General features: G+C 41.9%; 1 protein-coding gene across 1 annotated transcript in view; it reads left to right on the forward strand.

The window, feature by feature from the left end:
* The first annotated feature begins 5436 nt into the window (after positions 1-5436).
* The window catches only part of INO80C (INO80 complex subunit C), a 30378-nt gene continuing 19766 nt past the window's right edge, over positions 5437-16048 (forward strand). The window contains exon 1 of the mRNA XM_030943362.1: positions 5437-5824. Coding sequence (XP_030799222.1) covers positions 5690-5824 — 135 coding nt within the window. The 5' untranslated portion in view covers positions 5437-5689. The remainder of the gene's footprint in view (positions 5825-16048) is intronic.

The raw sequence follows: 16048 nt of genomic DNA on the forward strand, positions 1-16048 counted from the left end.
TATTCAGCTAATCCACATATTTTTCAGTCTACAAACCCTCAGCATTTCCAAGGTGGTTACTACATTAAAGATTATGCAAATTAGTATCATGACATTTTTATCTTTCTCAGCTGAGCCTTTCGGAAATCAAGAACTTGTTCACATGAATAACTGCAGAAAACATTCATCAGACTCTGAATGCAAACTAAATAGGGAAATTCTTAACCTATTTTCACTTTCAAAAAGAAAAGATTAAATTTAATATGATAAACTAATTTCATAAATCTTTTGAGACAGGATCTAAATATACAAAATATTGCTTAATAATTAATTATTTGGGATATACAGAATACAGGATTCCATTAACTTGCACAATGGGCAGTTCTTCCTTTTATACTGTATGCAAACAGAATCATGTTTAAAATCAAAGTCAAATACTACATGTAATTTCTTTTTCCCCAGCATAAAACTCTATTTTACCATAGTGAAATCTGTATTTAACAAAACTTTTTGGGTTGGATTTCCTTGCTTCACAGTATTTTGGTAAAACCTGCCAGGTATAGCATGAATATAATTTTTGGTCAGTAGTCCACACTTCAAGTAACAACATCGATACGTATCAACATAAGTTTACTTAAGTTAGTACCAAAAATTCAAGTAAACTACAACTAAACTGCAAACAGAACAGCACTTTGACTCTTATTGCTCATTTCTGATGTGTCAAATTTTCAAATAAACTTTGAGAAGGAGAGACTACTAGGAAAATGACAAAAGGCATTTCTAAAGACCCTGCTTCTCTTTTTGTGTTACTAAGAATACAGAAATGGCTTCAGGAAGATTGCATTGCATGTTAGATATTTGATGTGTGCAGTAAAAAGGCCTTTAATATTACCAAAGTAGTCTTCTTAATCCACAGTTCAAATACCTATTTTAAAGGCATTTGGCATTATATTTAAACAAAGCTAGTGCAATGCCTGCAGCTGCAAATTGCAGGGAACAAATGCAAATCACAAGAGTTCACACTGCAGGCTCTGAAAAGTCATCAAAGCCGCCAAGTACTTTTAAAGAATAAGGTACAAAACATCACCAAGACCCCACAAGCTACCCTGCAGGAATCCATTGCTTTGTACCTGACAGAGCAGTGAACATTAGAACTTCAATCCTTCCTTTTCCAGAGCCTCTATGAAAATTCACCATGATACCCAGTAGACACATACACAACCAAAATGGGAAAAAACAGTTGTTTTTGGTTTTATACAACTGGAGTCTTTTTGAAGAGTCAAAACCTTACAAATTAGAGCACAAATTGCACCTGTGCAACACTGCTAAAAATGGCTAAATTAACAAAAATCTTGTCTGAACGTGTTGGATACTGTTGCCAGGAAATTGTAATAGTACAAATCACTATGCAACCATCACGAGGAGCTATTTCTTAACTACCACAGCTTCCTATCTTCATTTCAACCTACCATCCAAAAAAAGGTTATCCCCACCTTGTAGGTACAAAAAACACCACCCAAAAAACCAGGAAGAGGTTATTTAAGAATTCTAAACTCTTCATTGTAATTCAGCGATATACAAAGGGGTTATACATATTCTCTTGCATCATTTTAGGTACCTGATAAACTTACAACCTGCAATATTGCTAATGAGTAAAGTCACAATTTCATTTTTAATCCACACATTTTTCTGTAGTACAGAAGTAGGAATATTGACAGCTAAACAGCCAGGAAAGATGTAAGCTGGGTACTGAGAGAGATTTAAGTTCAAAGCTTGAAATAAAATAAATACACAGTTACACATACTAGCCTTTTCCTTTGGATGGAGCAGATGAATAGCCATGCACTTGAACTGAAAGCATCCAGCACATTTCCTCCCAGGCAGCCTGAATGTGTCAGTCAGAGGGCCTCCCACCACAGGCAGCCACTCCACTGGGCCAGCTCACCAGCAGGAAGAGAGCTGGCACAGCTCTCCACTGGCTGGGAAGCTGTGCTTGGGGCTGGGGCAGGGAGCAGCTCTGACTCACATGGCTCCTGGGGACCTTGCTCTCTCCACTCTGCTTATCCTAACTCACACAAAAGATATTTCTGCTGGCTTTCCAAACTGTTTTTTTCTCCCAGCACCTTCTTCCTCCATAAAAAAAAGTTGAATCTTAAATTGTGAGGCACCCACCACCCTTCACACACCTCAAAAAGCTTCACACTGTACTAATCCCCTGTGCATGATGAGAAAATTATCATAGTCAATTTTCATCCAGCCAAAGGGTAAAAAAAGCCAAAAACCCAAACCAAACAAAAAGCCAACACCCCACATCACAAATCTCAGATAAGGGCCTAAGATCTTCTTCCCTAATTCAGGAAATTCCTGCATTTTGCCCCAAATATTACTAAAAAAAGTACCAGGGGCTTTTCCAGCTCCCTAAGACTATTCACATCAGAAAGCACGCCGAGTTGTTGCTGAGCTGTATTTAATTTTCATATCAGCAACGTAGCATATAAAAACACACCTTGCAACACCAGTAAGGGAAAGGTATTCAACTCAAGCCAGGTTCAAAATTAACAGCAGGAAGGGCCTCGTTGCACCAAACCAGGTTAGAAATTGCAATTTGCACTTGTTCAAATGAGCTGTATCACAAAGCAACTGCTTACTTAAGTGTGTAACAGGAACCCAGCAAGATACATATGACACTTATTCAGCAGAAAAACATCTCTTCATTTTCAGCAGGGCTGGTTATAGACAGCCACTCAAAGGAGCAGGGAGAATGCACCATGCAACTCCCCAGCCCTTCTCTCATCCCTAATTCTATTACTCATGCCCCACAGACACCATCACTGTTTACATTGTCATTGTTCCTATTTCTCAATGAGCTATGGGTGTTCCAGGATTGTGACGTGGATTGAGAACTGGCTGAACAGCAGATCCCAGAGGGTCATAATCAGTGGCACAGGGTCCTATTGAAGGCCTGTCACTTGTGGTGTCCCCCAAGGTTCAATACTGGACCCAGTGTTAACTTGTTCATCAGTGACTCAGAGGAAGGGGCAGAAGCCTGCTCAGCAAGTTCCCTGATAACACAAAGCTCGGAGAAGAGGGTGATATCCCAGGGGGCTGGGCAGCCCTTCAAAGGGACCTCAACAGGGTGGAGAGGGGCAGAGGGGAACTGTCTGAAATTCAACACAGGCAAATGCAGGGTCCTGCACCTGGGAAGGAATAACCCCAGGCACCAGTACAGGCTGGGGGCTGAGCTGCTGGAAAGCAGCTCTATGGAGAAGGACCTGGGAGTCCTGGCAGACACAACAAGCTGTCCACGAGTGAGCTCTCCATGAGCCATGGCCGAGAAAGCCAATAAGATCCTGAGGTGCACATTAGGAAGAGCACTGCCAGCAGGTGAAGGGAGGTGATCCTGCCCTTCTACTCAGATCTACTGAGGCTGCCTCTGGAGTGCTGTGTCCAGTTCTTGGCTCCTCAGTAGAGGGGAAACAGGAGCTCCTGGAGCAGGTCAACATCTCTCTTACGAGGAAAGGCTGAGGGAACTTCGCCTGTCCAGCCTTGAGAAGAGACAACTGAGAGGGGACCTCATAAATGTCTGTCAGTATCTGAAGGGAGGGTGCTAAGAAGATGGATCCAGGCTCTGCTCAGTGGTGCTGAGCAATAGGACAAGAGGTAACAGTGAGAAACTGATATGAAGGAAATTCCACTTGAATATGAGGAAGAATTTCTTTACTGTGCAGGTGACCAAGCACTGGAACAGAGAGGGTGTGGGGTCTGCCCCAACAGAGATACTCAAGAAGTGTCAGGACACAATCCTGTGTCATGTTTCTGGGATGACCCTGCTTAAACAGAGACTGGACCAGATGACCCACCGTGGTCCCTTCAGCCTGACCCACTCTGTGACTCTGCAAAGCATTTGGTACTGTGTAAAATTCTGTTGTACTTAGCAGTGCTGCAATACACACAGGCCTTGTGATTTTTTTTTTAGTGAACCAATTGATAAAAATGGGTACAGGTAAGAAAATGCCTGGCTAAGCACTATTTAAAAACTTTCACTGATGCAGCACGTTAAGTCTCTGCATGATTCACTTGCATTAAAGATGCTCTTCTCAGTAAAAACGTCCCTGTGATAAGGTATGCTTCCTATTTAATTGGGCATACCTGGGAGCTGAGCATACAGCATGTGCGTGGGAAAGGGATGGGACCCAGCCCTGGGAACAAGAAAAGGCTGACTGAGACAAGATCAACGTTTTGAGCACACAGCAAAGCAGATCTGGCTTTACCAAGGGACACAACTCCCCTGTGATTCCCAGTGCCCCTGCTAATTCCACACTCAGGTCCCACTTTTGAGCATGCTGTCCACTGAAGCGAGAAGAAACATGAACTGCAGAGCACACACAAGCCTGAAACGCTCACTAAGGGCAAATGCAATCCAGTTTACCAGTTGGCTTTGTGGTGCTGCTGGCAGCCTGCGTGCTCAGACAGAAAGACAGCATCTACAGTTAGAAAGGAGAATATGGGACTGGGCTGTTTGTACAAGGCCCTGCTTATGCCCCTGGAAAGCAAATCTTGTCCTGCTTTTCTGCTACATACACAGGTGCCTGGAACACAGCCTGGAAGTCCAAGCTTTTGTCTTCAACTCTCTTTCAGGCCACCTTCTAAGTTTTTGTTTTACACAGCACTGCCTGGCACCCCTACTGTGCCCAAGCTCAGCCCTCATTACAGCACCGTCTATAAACGTGACCTAATTTTTCTGCCTGAATATCAACTTCTTGGACCTCTGCCTCTCCGCAAGGCATGTGCTGGGACAGGATCGCACACAGCTGCAGCTGGAAACCTGGCAGACTGGCACTGCGTAGAAGCAGCTCAAACAAACATGGCAATAAGTTGACCAGCATGTTGAATGCAGGTGCATGCAAGCACAAAGCTCAGGAGTTTTCTCAGCCACTAAGCAGTTTAAGAACTGTGCAACATCACCTCGACACCAACCAGTTCTCTGGGGCATGGCGTAAAACAGCACACACAGTAAGAGGACCATGAAAACTTATCAGAGCACAGTCCAAATCCCCTCTAATCTATTCTGCTATGCTTCTCCACTGCAAAACTATTCCAGATTCCAAGAAGAGGAAAAACCTATAGACCAGGCCACTGGCCACGCCAAAACATTGTAGAAGCAACCAAATTTTAAGCAGTACGAATTACCCACAGGCAATCAGTATCAGCCAGCTGTAGACATTTTTAATGTCAACTGTAATAACTGGCATTTCCAAAGGTTACACAGTTAGAACCACAAAATTGTCAAGGTTGGAAGAGATCTTTAACATCTTTAAGTCCAACTGCAAAGGCCTCTATGCTATAACTGACTCAGATCCAGCGCCTTTTGCAGTCCCGCTCACCCTCTACGGGGAGGAGCCCCTCACCTCAGCACACTTTGCTACCTCCCAAGCACACGGGCTACCCCGGGCCGAGGCTGCCACCGCAGCCAGGTCTCTGAGTAGGGGCCCGCGACACTGCAGGGCAACGAGGAGGCGGCAGAGCTGCTTCCTTCCGAGCTCCAGGCCTCACAGGCGCCGGCCAAACCCTGCTCGCCCTCGGCCTCCCCGACCAGGCCCGGCCCGGGGCGGCAGAGCCGCGCCGCCATCACTGCGCATGCGCTGCAGCATAGCCGCCACAGCCGCCGGGGAACGGGAGCGCTCCCGGCCCGGGCGCGGAGCGGGGCGGCATGGCCAGCCTGGTTCCCGCCGCCGCCTCGTCTCCCGCCGGGGCCGCGTCCCGCAGCAAGAAGCGCCCGGCGAGCCCCGGCACCGGCGGCGGCCCCGCCAAGAAAAAGAAGGCGACGGCGCCTAGCAGCTCACAGGTAATGGTGAGAGGGGGGCGGCCGGCGCGCATGCGCGGTAGCGAGCTGCCTTTCCCCGCCCTTTCCCGCTGTGCTGGGAGCGTGTCCCGCAGCCCCTTCCCGCCAGGTATCCCGAGACGCACCCGCCTTCCCCGGCGCCCCTTTCTGCTCTTCTCCTCTCCCGTCCCGCCCGTGGCCGCGCTGGAAGCTGCCGAACCCGCTGCGGTATCCCTCGGGCCGGCGGGGCCCTTGAGAGGTCGGGAGCCGAGTGCCGGGCCTTCCTTGGTGCCGCCGCAGCGTGGATGTTGTTTCCCCTCCCCGCCGTGGGCACAGCTGGGCCTGTGGCGGCGTTCCCCCCTTCCCCGGCCCAGTGTGCAGCCCCATGAGGCAAAGCATAACCGGGATGCCGTGGAAGGAAGATGCGTGTGTGACCACCGAGATACCGCGTGTGGTGACACACACGTGTGGTGGGTGGCACGTCCTGAGCAAGCCGCCCCGCAGCTCGCTATTCCCTCCCTCCGCTCGCCTCCAGCAGCAGCTCTGTACGCGGGGTTGCGCCGTGCCCGAGCTCCGTGCGGACCCCCAGATTCACAAATCTCCGACCCTCCGTGATTCTGATTTCAGTGTGAGGCAGCTGCGCTGTCGCGGAGGGAGGACTAGTGCTGGACAGAGCACATTCCAGCAGCTGCTAGATCTGCTGTGTGCAGCGCACATGGCCTTCTCTCAGTTTGACTGAGTGGATAGAAGATTTATTTACGTGTGAAATGAAGATGTAGCGTCAGAAAGCCTGAGTTTTGGGGAACAGGGTCAATCAGAGAGGGAGAAGGGATATATTAATGTCAGTTTGTCCTAAACTCCAAACCTCAATCCCAGTGGGTGGTGCAGCCTCATTTTCTGTATTGTGTCACTCCAGCACCCATCCCCAAGTTGATGTCGTCTGTTTCTTGATGATGAAGTGTAGATCACACCATTATAGAAATAAGAAATCACTCAAAAAATTCTGTTCTGCATCTGCCTCTTGATGATGAGGTGGCATCTCATGCTCCAAAATGAAGTCCTAGAAGATGTAAAGAGTCAGCGTGTATATGACATCTCTATAGACTTGAGATGCTGTTATGTCTTGGATTACTTCTAGAAAGATTTTGGTAGCTACAGTGCTCAAAAGAGGGTTGGAAAAAATGGCAGACTCCTTTCTTTCCCCAAGAAATGATTCTTCTCAGTAATATTTCATGAGCTATAACAGTAGCATAGCTACAAAGTCTGCCCTACTGTCAGTTAGGTTGCTTGTTTTCACATCAGGAAAAATGCTCATGCATTTTTCAGCAATCTTCTCTCCAGACAAATAGAAGCCATTGTGCACGCACGAGAGCAAAGACACAAACTCTTCCTCATTTGAATGATGCTCTCGTTTTCAGCCCGTGGCAGTTACATGGTTTCTTTTCTGGTGGGCTTATCCTAGGACAGGGAGTACACACCACAGTGCTTAATGTCACTAACAAACTGCACCATAACTGTGAAAAATTACTGCCTGACATGATCATGTTTGACAACTTTTTCAAGGTGTGATAGAGATGATGATGATCTGAATTTTCCAGTGTGGACCTGTCTGTTCTGTGCATGTGTGTGTGTGTATATGCAGATATAAAGCATTATATATTGGTATATAACTTAAATGCCTATCAAGTAATTTATGCTTAAGACTTCCCCACACCCTTCAGCCTCTAAAACTGTTTTCCAAAGTTGACACCAAACTTAATCTTGTGGGCAGCTTCCAGTGTTATGAGACAATCCATGATTTCTTACTCAAGCTGGGTTTCAATACTGTGTGACAAGCAGTTTTTGTAATTCTTCTCACAAGTCATTTCAGTGGAGAAAGAAGTAATTTCTCAACACAACATCCATGTCATCGTACACATTCATTGACTTCAGCAGTGCAGATCAATCCCACAAGGAAAATAAAAAAATGCCTCGGAAAATGTGTAACCTCAGGAATGGGACAAGCAACAGCTCATTCTAGCAATCTCATTCAATGTTCCTGGCTAGCCCTGGAGTAAGCCAGTTCAAACAGAAATGAAATGGGGGCTCTGCATGTTTTGAGTTAAAAATGTTGATTATGCCATAGCTCACCAAAACATATCATGCCATAGCTCAGCATTAAATGGTTTGTGTTTTAAGTAAACTGACATTATTTCCTTGGTTAACTAGCAAACTTCAGGTAAAATAATTCCTACTGGAAGGTTTAAAACTACCTGCAGAGGTCAACTTAGATCTGGGGACCCCCTGTTGTATTAAGTAACAACTTCTGCTGAGAACCTCGTGCTTGCCTATGTGAAAATACACTTCACATTGTGCCAACTGGGAACATCCTCATGTCTCTGATTCTATCTTTGTGAAATTAAACAAAAAGGGATTTTTGGTAGTTCTGCAAATTGTATACTTAGTTTTTCTCTCATGTGCTCTATGTCACAAGCAGCTGTCACAATGCTTACCCCGAAAGACACGCTGATCTGGTAAAACTGCAAATTTCAAGAATGTGTTCATTTTTTATATAACAAGTTTACTTAAGAATTGCAGTGTAATCAGCTAGTTTGAGTGACTGTGTATATACTACAAAAAGGCACAATTATCACACAGCATACAGATTTTTATAAACCACATTTTGATTTTGTTTCTCCAACATGTGAATTGCTACTTTCTCTAAGATACACCTTAGGAACATTACCAAAAAACATTCTTCATCTTTTTTTTAGTGTTATGCTAGTAACACCAAGGTTCAGGGTTCAATTCCCATATGGGCCATTCACTTGAGAGCTGGAATTGATGATCCTTGTTGGTCCCTTCCAACACAGAACATTCTGTGTGATTTGTGTGAGTTACCGACCCAAAGGTATTGAGTCATATTTGTTTTGGAAGCATATTGCTCATAGGGCTTGTCAGTCATGTCTGCAGAAGGAGACACATGCTTTTTGGACATAATGCCTGTATTTACCAAATGTGATATTAAAAGTGAGTTTACAGGAAAGCATGATTGCAAATTGATTACTTCACTTTCATCAGCATTACACAATTATTCCTCCCATGTTGTTGTGCCACTGCAAAATACCTCAGTCTTTGCTGCAGCCCTGTGGAGGATTATTATGTATATTAAATAGTAACATTAATGTGTCAAAACCACTGCTGTGTAGTGATTTATACAGCACCATTCCCTTAGATATCCCTGCCCAGTGGTTCCCAGTAGCTGCTGATTCAGCTCCATCCCTGGCTCTTGTTCAGACTTGTTTCCAGGTCTCCTGTCTCATTAATTACTATCACTTAACCTGGGATAGGATCTTTGATACTGATCTTAAAATGCCACCAGTTGCTCTACCTTAATGTTCACACCATTATTTTTATAAATTATACTGCAACAGGAAGCTTTTAAAAGGGTATATTCCAGATCAAGATGTAAGTAACAAAGTGAAACGCTTTTCTGTGAGAGCTAACAATCTTTAAAGATAGCATTTGCAGTAAGATAGGAGAATGATTTGGAAAAAAGTTTCTGATTTTATCATAGGAAAAATTAAAGAGAGAAAGTATGCTAAATAATGTGGTCAAGTAAATTTGCTTACATTATTTGTGAAATAACTTCAGACTTAAACTGATGAGGTATTTATATTGATTTTATCTATAATTATTATTACTGCAGCAGTACTACTGATATGTCCGCTTAATGCTTTCTGTATTTCTCATTCTATGCTTAACAGCAAAAGCTATACAACAATGTTAGAAAATAAAGTGGTTTGGTTGCTATCCTGTCAAATAAGCTCGTCTAATGCACCACACAAAAATAAATGGAGTGACTCTGATACAATTAGAACTCCATTTTTATTTTAGGTGTATCTGTATTATGATGTTTTTATCTCATAAACTGAGATAAAAAATCATCAGATTTCACAGTTCTGATAGACAGCTGTAAGTTCAATAAGTGGACTTAAATATATACATATTAACATGATTACTGTTGTGTACTCAAAAGCTGCCCACTAAAGTCAGGGAGCTTATCCTAGTACATAAACAGCACAGAATTTGACCCTAAATTTCAGTAAATTTAATCAATTCTCCTGTCATGCTGTTTTACCAAGCCTAGCACTCTTAATAGGAAACCATCAAATAAATTTTAAATTAACTTTTTTTTTTTTTTGAAGAGCCCATTTGATCTGGCTGTTAGTTCCTGAAAATCAAGGTTAGGGTGAATGAGTTTAACTACAGAATTGGCAAGTTCCACTAGAGCTACTGAGCTGAGTTGTTGCTGTCACCATGTTCTGGGACAACCTCTTAGAGGACCTCCTTAGTGTGCACAGTATGACAACTTTCTGAGTGAAAATTAAAAATTATCTACTTACCACTTCAGACCTTGTTTACTGCAATCAGTATGATACCAAACTTATTGTAATTATTTTAGTATTAGGCTTATTAGACTTACAGACTTTCTGCTAGACCATATTAACTTTCTGCTACAGAAAAGCATGATTCTGCTTTGTAGTTGAGAATTTAATAAACAAGCAGTGTTTCTCACCAATCCACCTGCCCTGAAAGACAGAAGGAACCTGACACAGCATACTAGTAGGGAGATATAAGTACGTATCTATTTGCCAGTTTATTAAAAAGGTATTACGTCATTATGCTCTAGACTACACTTTTTGTTTTAAAACCTCTCTCATCCTGTAAGATTGTAACAGTAACCAAAAAAACATGAATTTCATCAGTGAAACAGTTCCAGTCTGATGCTACTGCTTGCCTGGAATAGTATCTTTAAAAGATACAATGTGTTCCCACGGGATGTTAATTCAAACCTAATTAAATTGATTTAAATGACACTTCCATTGGATAAAATACAGATACCATGATAGATTGCAGGTGATTGCTAGTTACTGATAAAAACTGCTAAGGTGAGCTCTTAGAGTTCAGCCTCTTGCGCAATTGTACCAAACCCTACCCAAGAGTTTTGGCTCTTACAAAACTGGCCAGTTCAAAACAAATTGCCATGTCTTAACAAAAGTTTTAGCAGGTAGCATTTCAATTGGCAGAGCTATCCCACACATATTAACATGCTCTGGCCTTGCAGTGCATCTCACCAGACCACAGAGAAAATCCCCCAGACTTGCAGCTCTCGAATGGAAGCTCTCAGAGGGTCACTTCTTATATCTAATCCTTTCAGAGTCTGCACCACAAAGATACTTTCTGCAATAAAGCTGATAGTGAATAGCTGCAATACTTTTCCCAAAATACATCTTATTTTCAGGCAGTCCACTAAGGAGAAACAGGATTATCCCGAAGCCCCATTTTTTGTCACTTGCACATTTGAAGTTAAATCTGTTAAAGAACAAGAATCCCTCCAGTCCCTGATGAAGAAAAATGGTAATTAAAAGACAAAAAGCAGATATTCTACAGAAATCTGGCAAAATTTTTGTGTGTTTTATGCTTAGCTGTATTTTAAAAAGGGAATTGCTTTTCTAGAGCAATCTAGGTTAAAATGGAAATTGTCAAAACGGAGCTAAGAATTAACTTTGCTTGACATTTATCACATTTTGAAGGCTTCAGATGATCTATAATCATCAAAGTATGTGAATTACTAAACCAGACAGTGCCCATCTCAAAGAATTACCTACCTCCCCCAACCAAATGTGAATAGATTTTAGTTTTACAGTAAACATAGATGTGTTATGTTGTAGAAAGGCAAAAGCATATGTGTGTTGCCTTTTACTGTGAGCATCAGTATGCTGGTGTCATGGGTTTTTTACCCTTCTTCACTTGTCCTAGTAGACAATTTTAATCTCTCCTTTAGCTAACATAAAATGGAGTCTTACTATGATCACACCTGGTTTCAAGATTCATAATAAACATGCAGGAAATTTAGGAGACTTAATAAGGATGGTTCACCACTTCTATCATAAGGGGATAAAATAGGATAGGTTATTTTTTTGAAGGGGAAAGAGCAATCTAAAACACCTCATACATGTACTTTAGCATGAAATTTTCTCTGGAGAGGTAGTACCCCTAAAAAGTGATCTCAGAATCCAGTTAGTGCTGTAAAATATTCAGATTAACAAAAGAAAATTTGCAGTAACTTAACTGTCTAGATATTGTAGATTTGAAGTGGTGTAAAACTGTTTTTCACATTTTTCTAAAGTGCAATAATTGTGTTTGGTAGTAACTTCAATTCTTGCTGTAGCAAGGCATTTGTAGTTATATCAATTATGTATTATATCAATTTATTCAATGTGTTCATTTTGGATTAGAAAGGCTAATATTAATTTTTTAGCCAGGGAGGGTTGTGAACACATTTTTCAAACATTCCAAGAAAACAGAATGGAGAGATTGGCTGTTTATTTAAACCTGCAGAAAGCCATAAAAGCTGTGACACTCTGTGTTGGGAAGAATGCCTGACCCTGACACAAGAATTCACATCCATAAACAGCGTGTGTTGCCTCACTGCAAAGCACACCTGCAACTTTAGGAGGCTCAATTAGGCAAATGGATCAGTTTCTCATTACTGGAGTCCCAGTCTCCTCCTATCTTCCCTCTTATCCACCTCCACAAGTCTCAGCTGCATGCTCCAGCTGTGCGCATCATGCCAGCTTTGGCTCTCCCCAGGCCTGTTCCCAGTGACAGAGGTGTGCTGTCAGGATTTGCCAAACATTCCCCCTCCCCTGGAAGCTGCATTACTGCTGCCCTGGTGAACTGGACTGATTCACAGGGAACTCTAACAGCTGTGGGGTGTAGCACAGGGAAGAGGCACGACCAAGTGGCAAGGAAAACCACTTGTCCACTACAAGCAACCTACTTCATGAGCTTGCATACTCTTAATTCCAGATTTCATTAGTTGACTGTAACAGACTAAATGAAATGCTTGATCCCGTGTCCCTGCCTGCGGGAAGGCCTGGAAAGTAACAGCTTCAGCTGTCATATTGCTTGTCTGTCAGCCTCTAAGTCCCTCAGCTGATTCTGCTAACTTTGAAATGCCACCAAAATAAGTTATCAAGAAATATGTACTGGTCCTAATTTTACTTCTCCCTGAAGATTTAGGAAACTCGTTCTGCTTGGGATTCAGAACCATGAACATCTGCCTTTTTGAAAGCAGGTATTATATCCTTTCTTTCAAAAGCAGAAGCACACTTATGCACTGATACTTGCTTTTTATATCATCTGTCCTTACAACTCCCTAATCTGAGTTCTACTTGATGTTACCTGTTCCTGCCACTGCCTGAAGGGATTCAAACCCTTTTTTCCCAAGCACACCCTAACCACTGGGCTAAAAGCAGGTCTGGTGTGGGAGTGTGGAAAGATGTTCTCTACAGCCATGGATGGAGGTTTGCTCTCTGTTCCAAAGAGAACAAATCCATAGTTTGGTAATGAACATGGTTATCAGAATGGTCTGCTTATGTTTTTTAGGCCTTTATTTCTGTTACATGTTTTGTCTTATGATAATTTCAATACAAAAAACACAGTTCTGCAAACAGGGATCAGAACTAATTTCCTTTCTAAACTCTAGACAAAAAGTGAAATTGTCATACCATCTAATAAGATGTGTTTATGTTGTAGTAAAATGCAATACTGTTAATTCAAGAAATAAATTTGAAATGTATAGAAGGAAACTCTTTTGTGAGTAATACATACTTACACTGTGGCAGAGCCATCATTTTGGAAGGGGTGAATATCTGTGGCTACATGTCTTGTAATTGTCCTGCCCCAGGATGTAAGTACTGGCTGACTCAGGAAGAAAACCTGTCCTTGCTGATTAAAAGACCCTACTGTGGATAAGGAGTGTTTTTGAGAATTAAAAGATAAAATTCCTTTTATGAAGCATTCTAGGCCATTGCTCAGATTTACCACATGAAAAGAGACTCTTAGTATCATATTTGCCTTTTTATCATTTATTAAACAGAGAAGTATGATTTGTTGTGTAATTAATCAATTTTCAATAAACACACAAAATTCCATGCTTCTGTGTACAACCTACCTGTGTACTACATAAAACCTGATGTAATTAAAAAAGATAGCTCATTTTGCAAACATCCACAGGCCTAGAGGTAAAACCTTCTACAAAGTTTTAAGCAACTCAGGTTTTTGAGTTCTTGCCCTTGGAGTGTTGACATGCTTGTAGCTTTACTTACCCTAGTGTTCATAAGGATGCAGTGTGATTATAATGACAGCTTTATTTATTGCTTCCTCAGATTTTTACTTTTCTGAGTTAATGAAAGACCAAGAAGAAAGGCAGGAAAGGCTGAGACACCTATGATAGTTTCTGCATAAATTAGACAAGGTTTACAAGTGTGGCTAGTGTCACTTAAGCAGTACAGCTGGAAAGCTCAAATCAAATTTCAGGCATTTAAGTGTTTTCTCATATTTAAAAGTGAAACAGCAACTTCCCAAGCTAAATACAGAACTATTGCTTAGAGTTTGGTTAGATATGAATCAGGGAGACCATATTTTCAGCAAAGGTTATTGGCATCTCAGGAGTATAGGCAATGTTTATCGGGCAAGGGAGAAAGTATTGTGAAAATACTCATCATTTAGGATAAAGGTGGAGGGAGTTAAAACCCTCTAGGAAACTGTGTGAAAGTTATGTCCCATAAAAAGTCTTTCTGTTTAATCTGTGGTGTATTGGTATGCAGTCGATCCAAAAACTTGTCCTAATTTTCCAGATAAACTGGTACCTTTAATAAAAGATGACTCCTCTGCTTAAAAGCTTTGTTACATTTATGCCCTGAAACCATCAGGACTACAGCAAAATACTGCTGAATTGGAACATGCAGAAATTAGGGCAGTAATTAATGTGAATTATATGACTGCTTAAGACCAAAAGAGCTTTTTGTTACTAAAACCAGTGTTTTCTATTTTATAAGATATTGATTTCTAGCTGAGGAGGCGGAGAGCTGCATGGAGAGTTGTGCAGTCCCTGCTCTTGGAAGTGTTTGGGGCCTGCTGGGGCAAAGCCCCAAGAATCTAGTCCAAGGTCAGTTTTGACCCTGCTTTGAGCAGGAGGTGAGCTGGTGACCTCCTGAGACCCCTTCCAGCCTCAGTGATTCAGTGTTACTCTGTCACCTTCCAGATGTCTGACTGTGTGACTAAGATGGGTGTGTCCTCTCCCTGAACAAACAGTCCTCCACTCCTGTCATAGGCAGATTCAAACCTGAAAATTACCTCAAAAATCAACGACTCCATTTAGACAGTATTAAGTCTCCCTGTCCTGTAACAATGGTTATGTTTTAGTAGAACTGCTCTTCCCTTGAAAGGACAGGACAATGTTCTGACAACAAAATTAGCTGTTAAAATCAGCAAACTGGAATAGAGGAAGGCCATTTTTCCTTGATGTATGCATAGTGTACTCAGGCTCCTCAAACCAAAGTAGTAATCTGGAAAGGTCTTATTCTTTAAGTTGATTATCTTTATTTACATAGTCTAGAACTAGAAGTGCTAGTTTAAGTCTCACATTAATGACCTTGAATTTCCTCCAGTCAGAAGTTCCGTTTTCATCTGACTTTTTGTTGCAGCCAGAATTGCCTTTTTTTACAGACACAGACTTGCCTTTTTTATGCTTGTCCTTTTTTTTATCTGTCCAAAAGGTGTTTTTTTATTTGCTGAATAATTCATTGTGGGAAATGTCTTAAAACAGGATCCTGTTAAATGCACCACAAAATGTTAAATACTATGTTTCCCCTCTCACCTACAATTGTGGATGTGATACCAAAACTTCACTGATTCTAATGTAGTGGCAAGTCAAGTCTTTTAATAGTTCTGTTTTATTTCAAGCAAAAAAGGCAGTTGGGATAGAAGTTTATTTGAAAACATGAACTGTCTGGCACTTTTCAGATCTGCTGCAGTTCCTCAACCTCAATATATGGTATCAGGGTGAAGTGCCACAGAACTTGCATAGCTGAGTAAACAACCACCTACTTGTACAAATGTTTCTGCAGAAATATGTCAGAAATTTGCCTTCAAATTAGCTCTACCATACAACTCTGTCTTCCCTTTTTCTCCTGAGCTGCCTCAAAATAGTCTACAAGAGATACTTATATTACCTTATTTTCATCTAAATTAGAATTTGCCATATGTTTATTTTGGTTCAGTTGTCAGGTTGTTTTTTTCTTTCATTATCCAGTTAAATGTAGGTATCCATTGGATAATGCATCTACAGTTCTGCTGAGTACAGGAAACTGGTGCACTATTCAAAGCTGGAATGGTTGGTAGTGAGTTTACTAGAGA

The sequence above is a fragment of the Camarhynchus parvulus genome, chromosome 2 (assembly GCF_901933205.1).
Source record: "Camarhynchus parvulus chromosome 2, STF_HiC, whole genome shotgun sequence".
NCBI classification, from domain to species: Eukaryota; Metazoa; Chordata; class Aves; order Passeriformes; family Thraupidae; genus Camarhynchus; species Camarhynchus parvulus.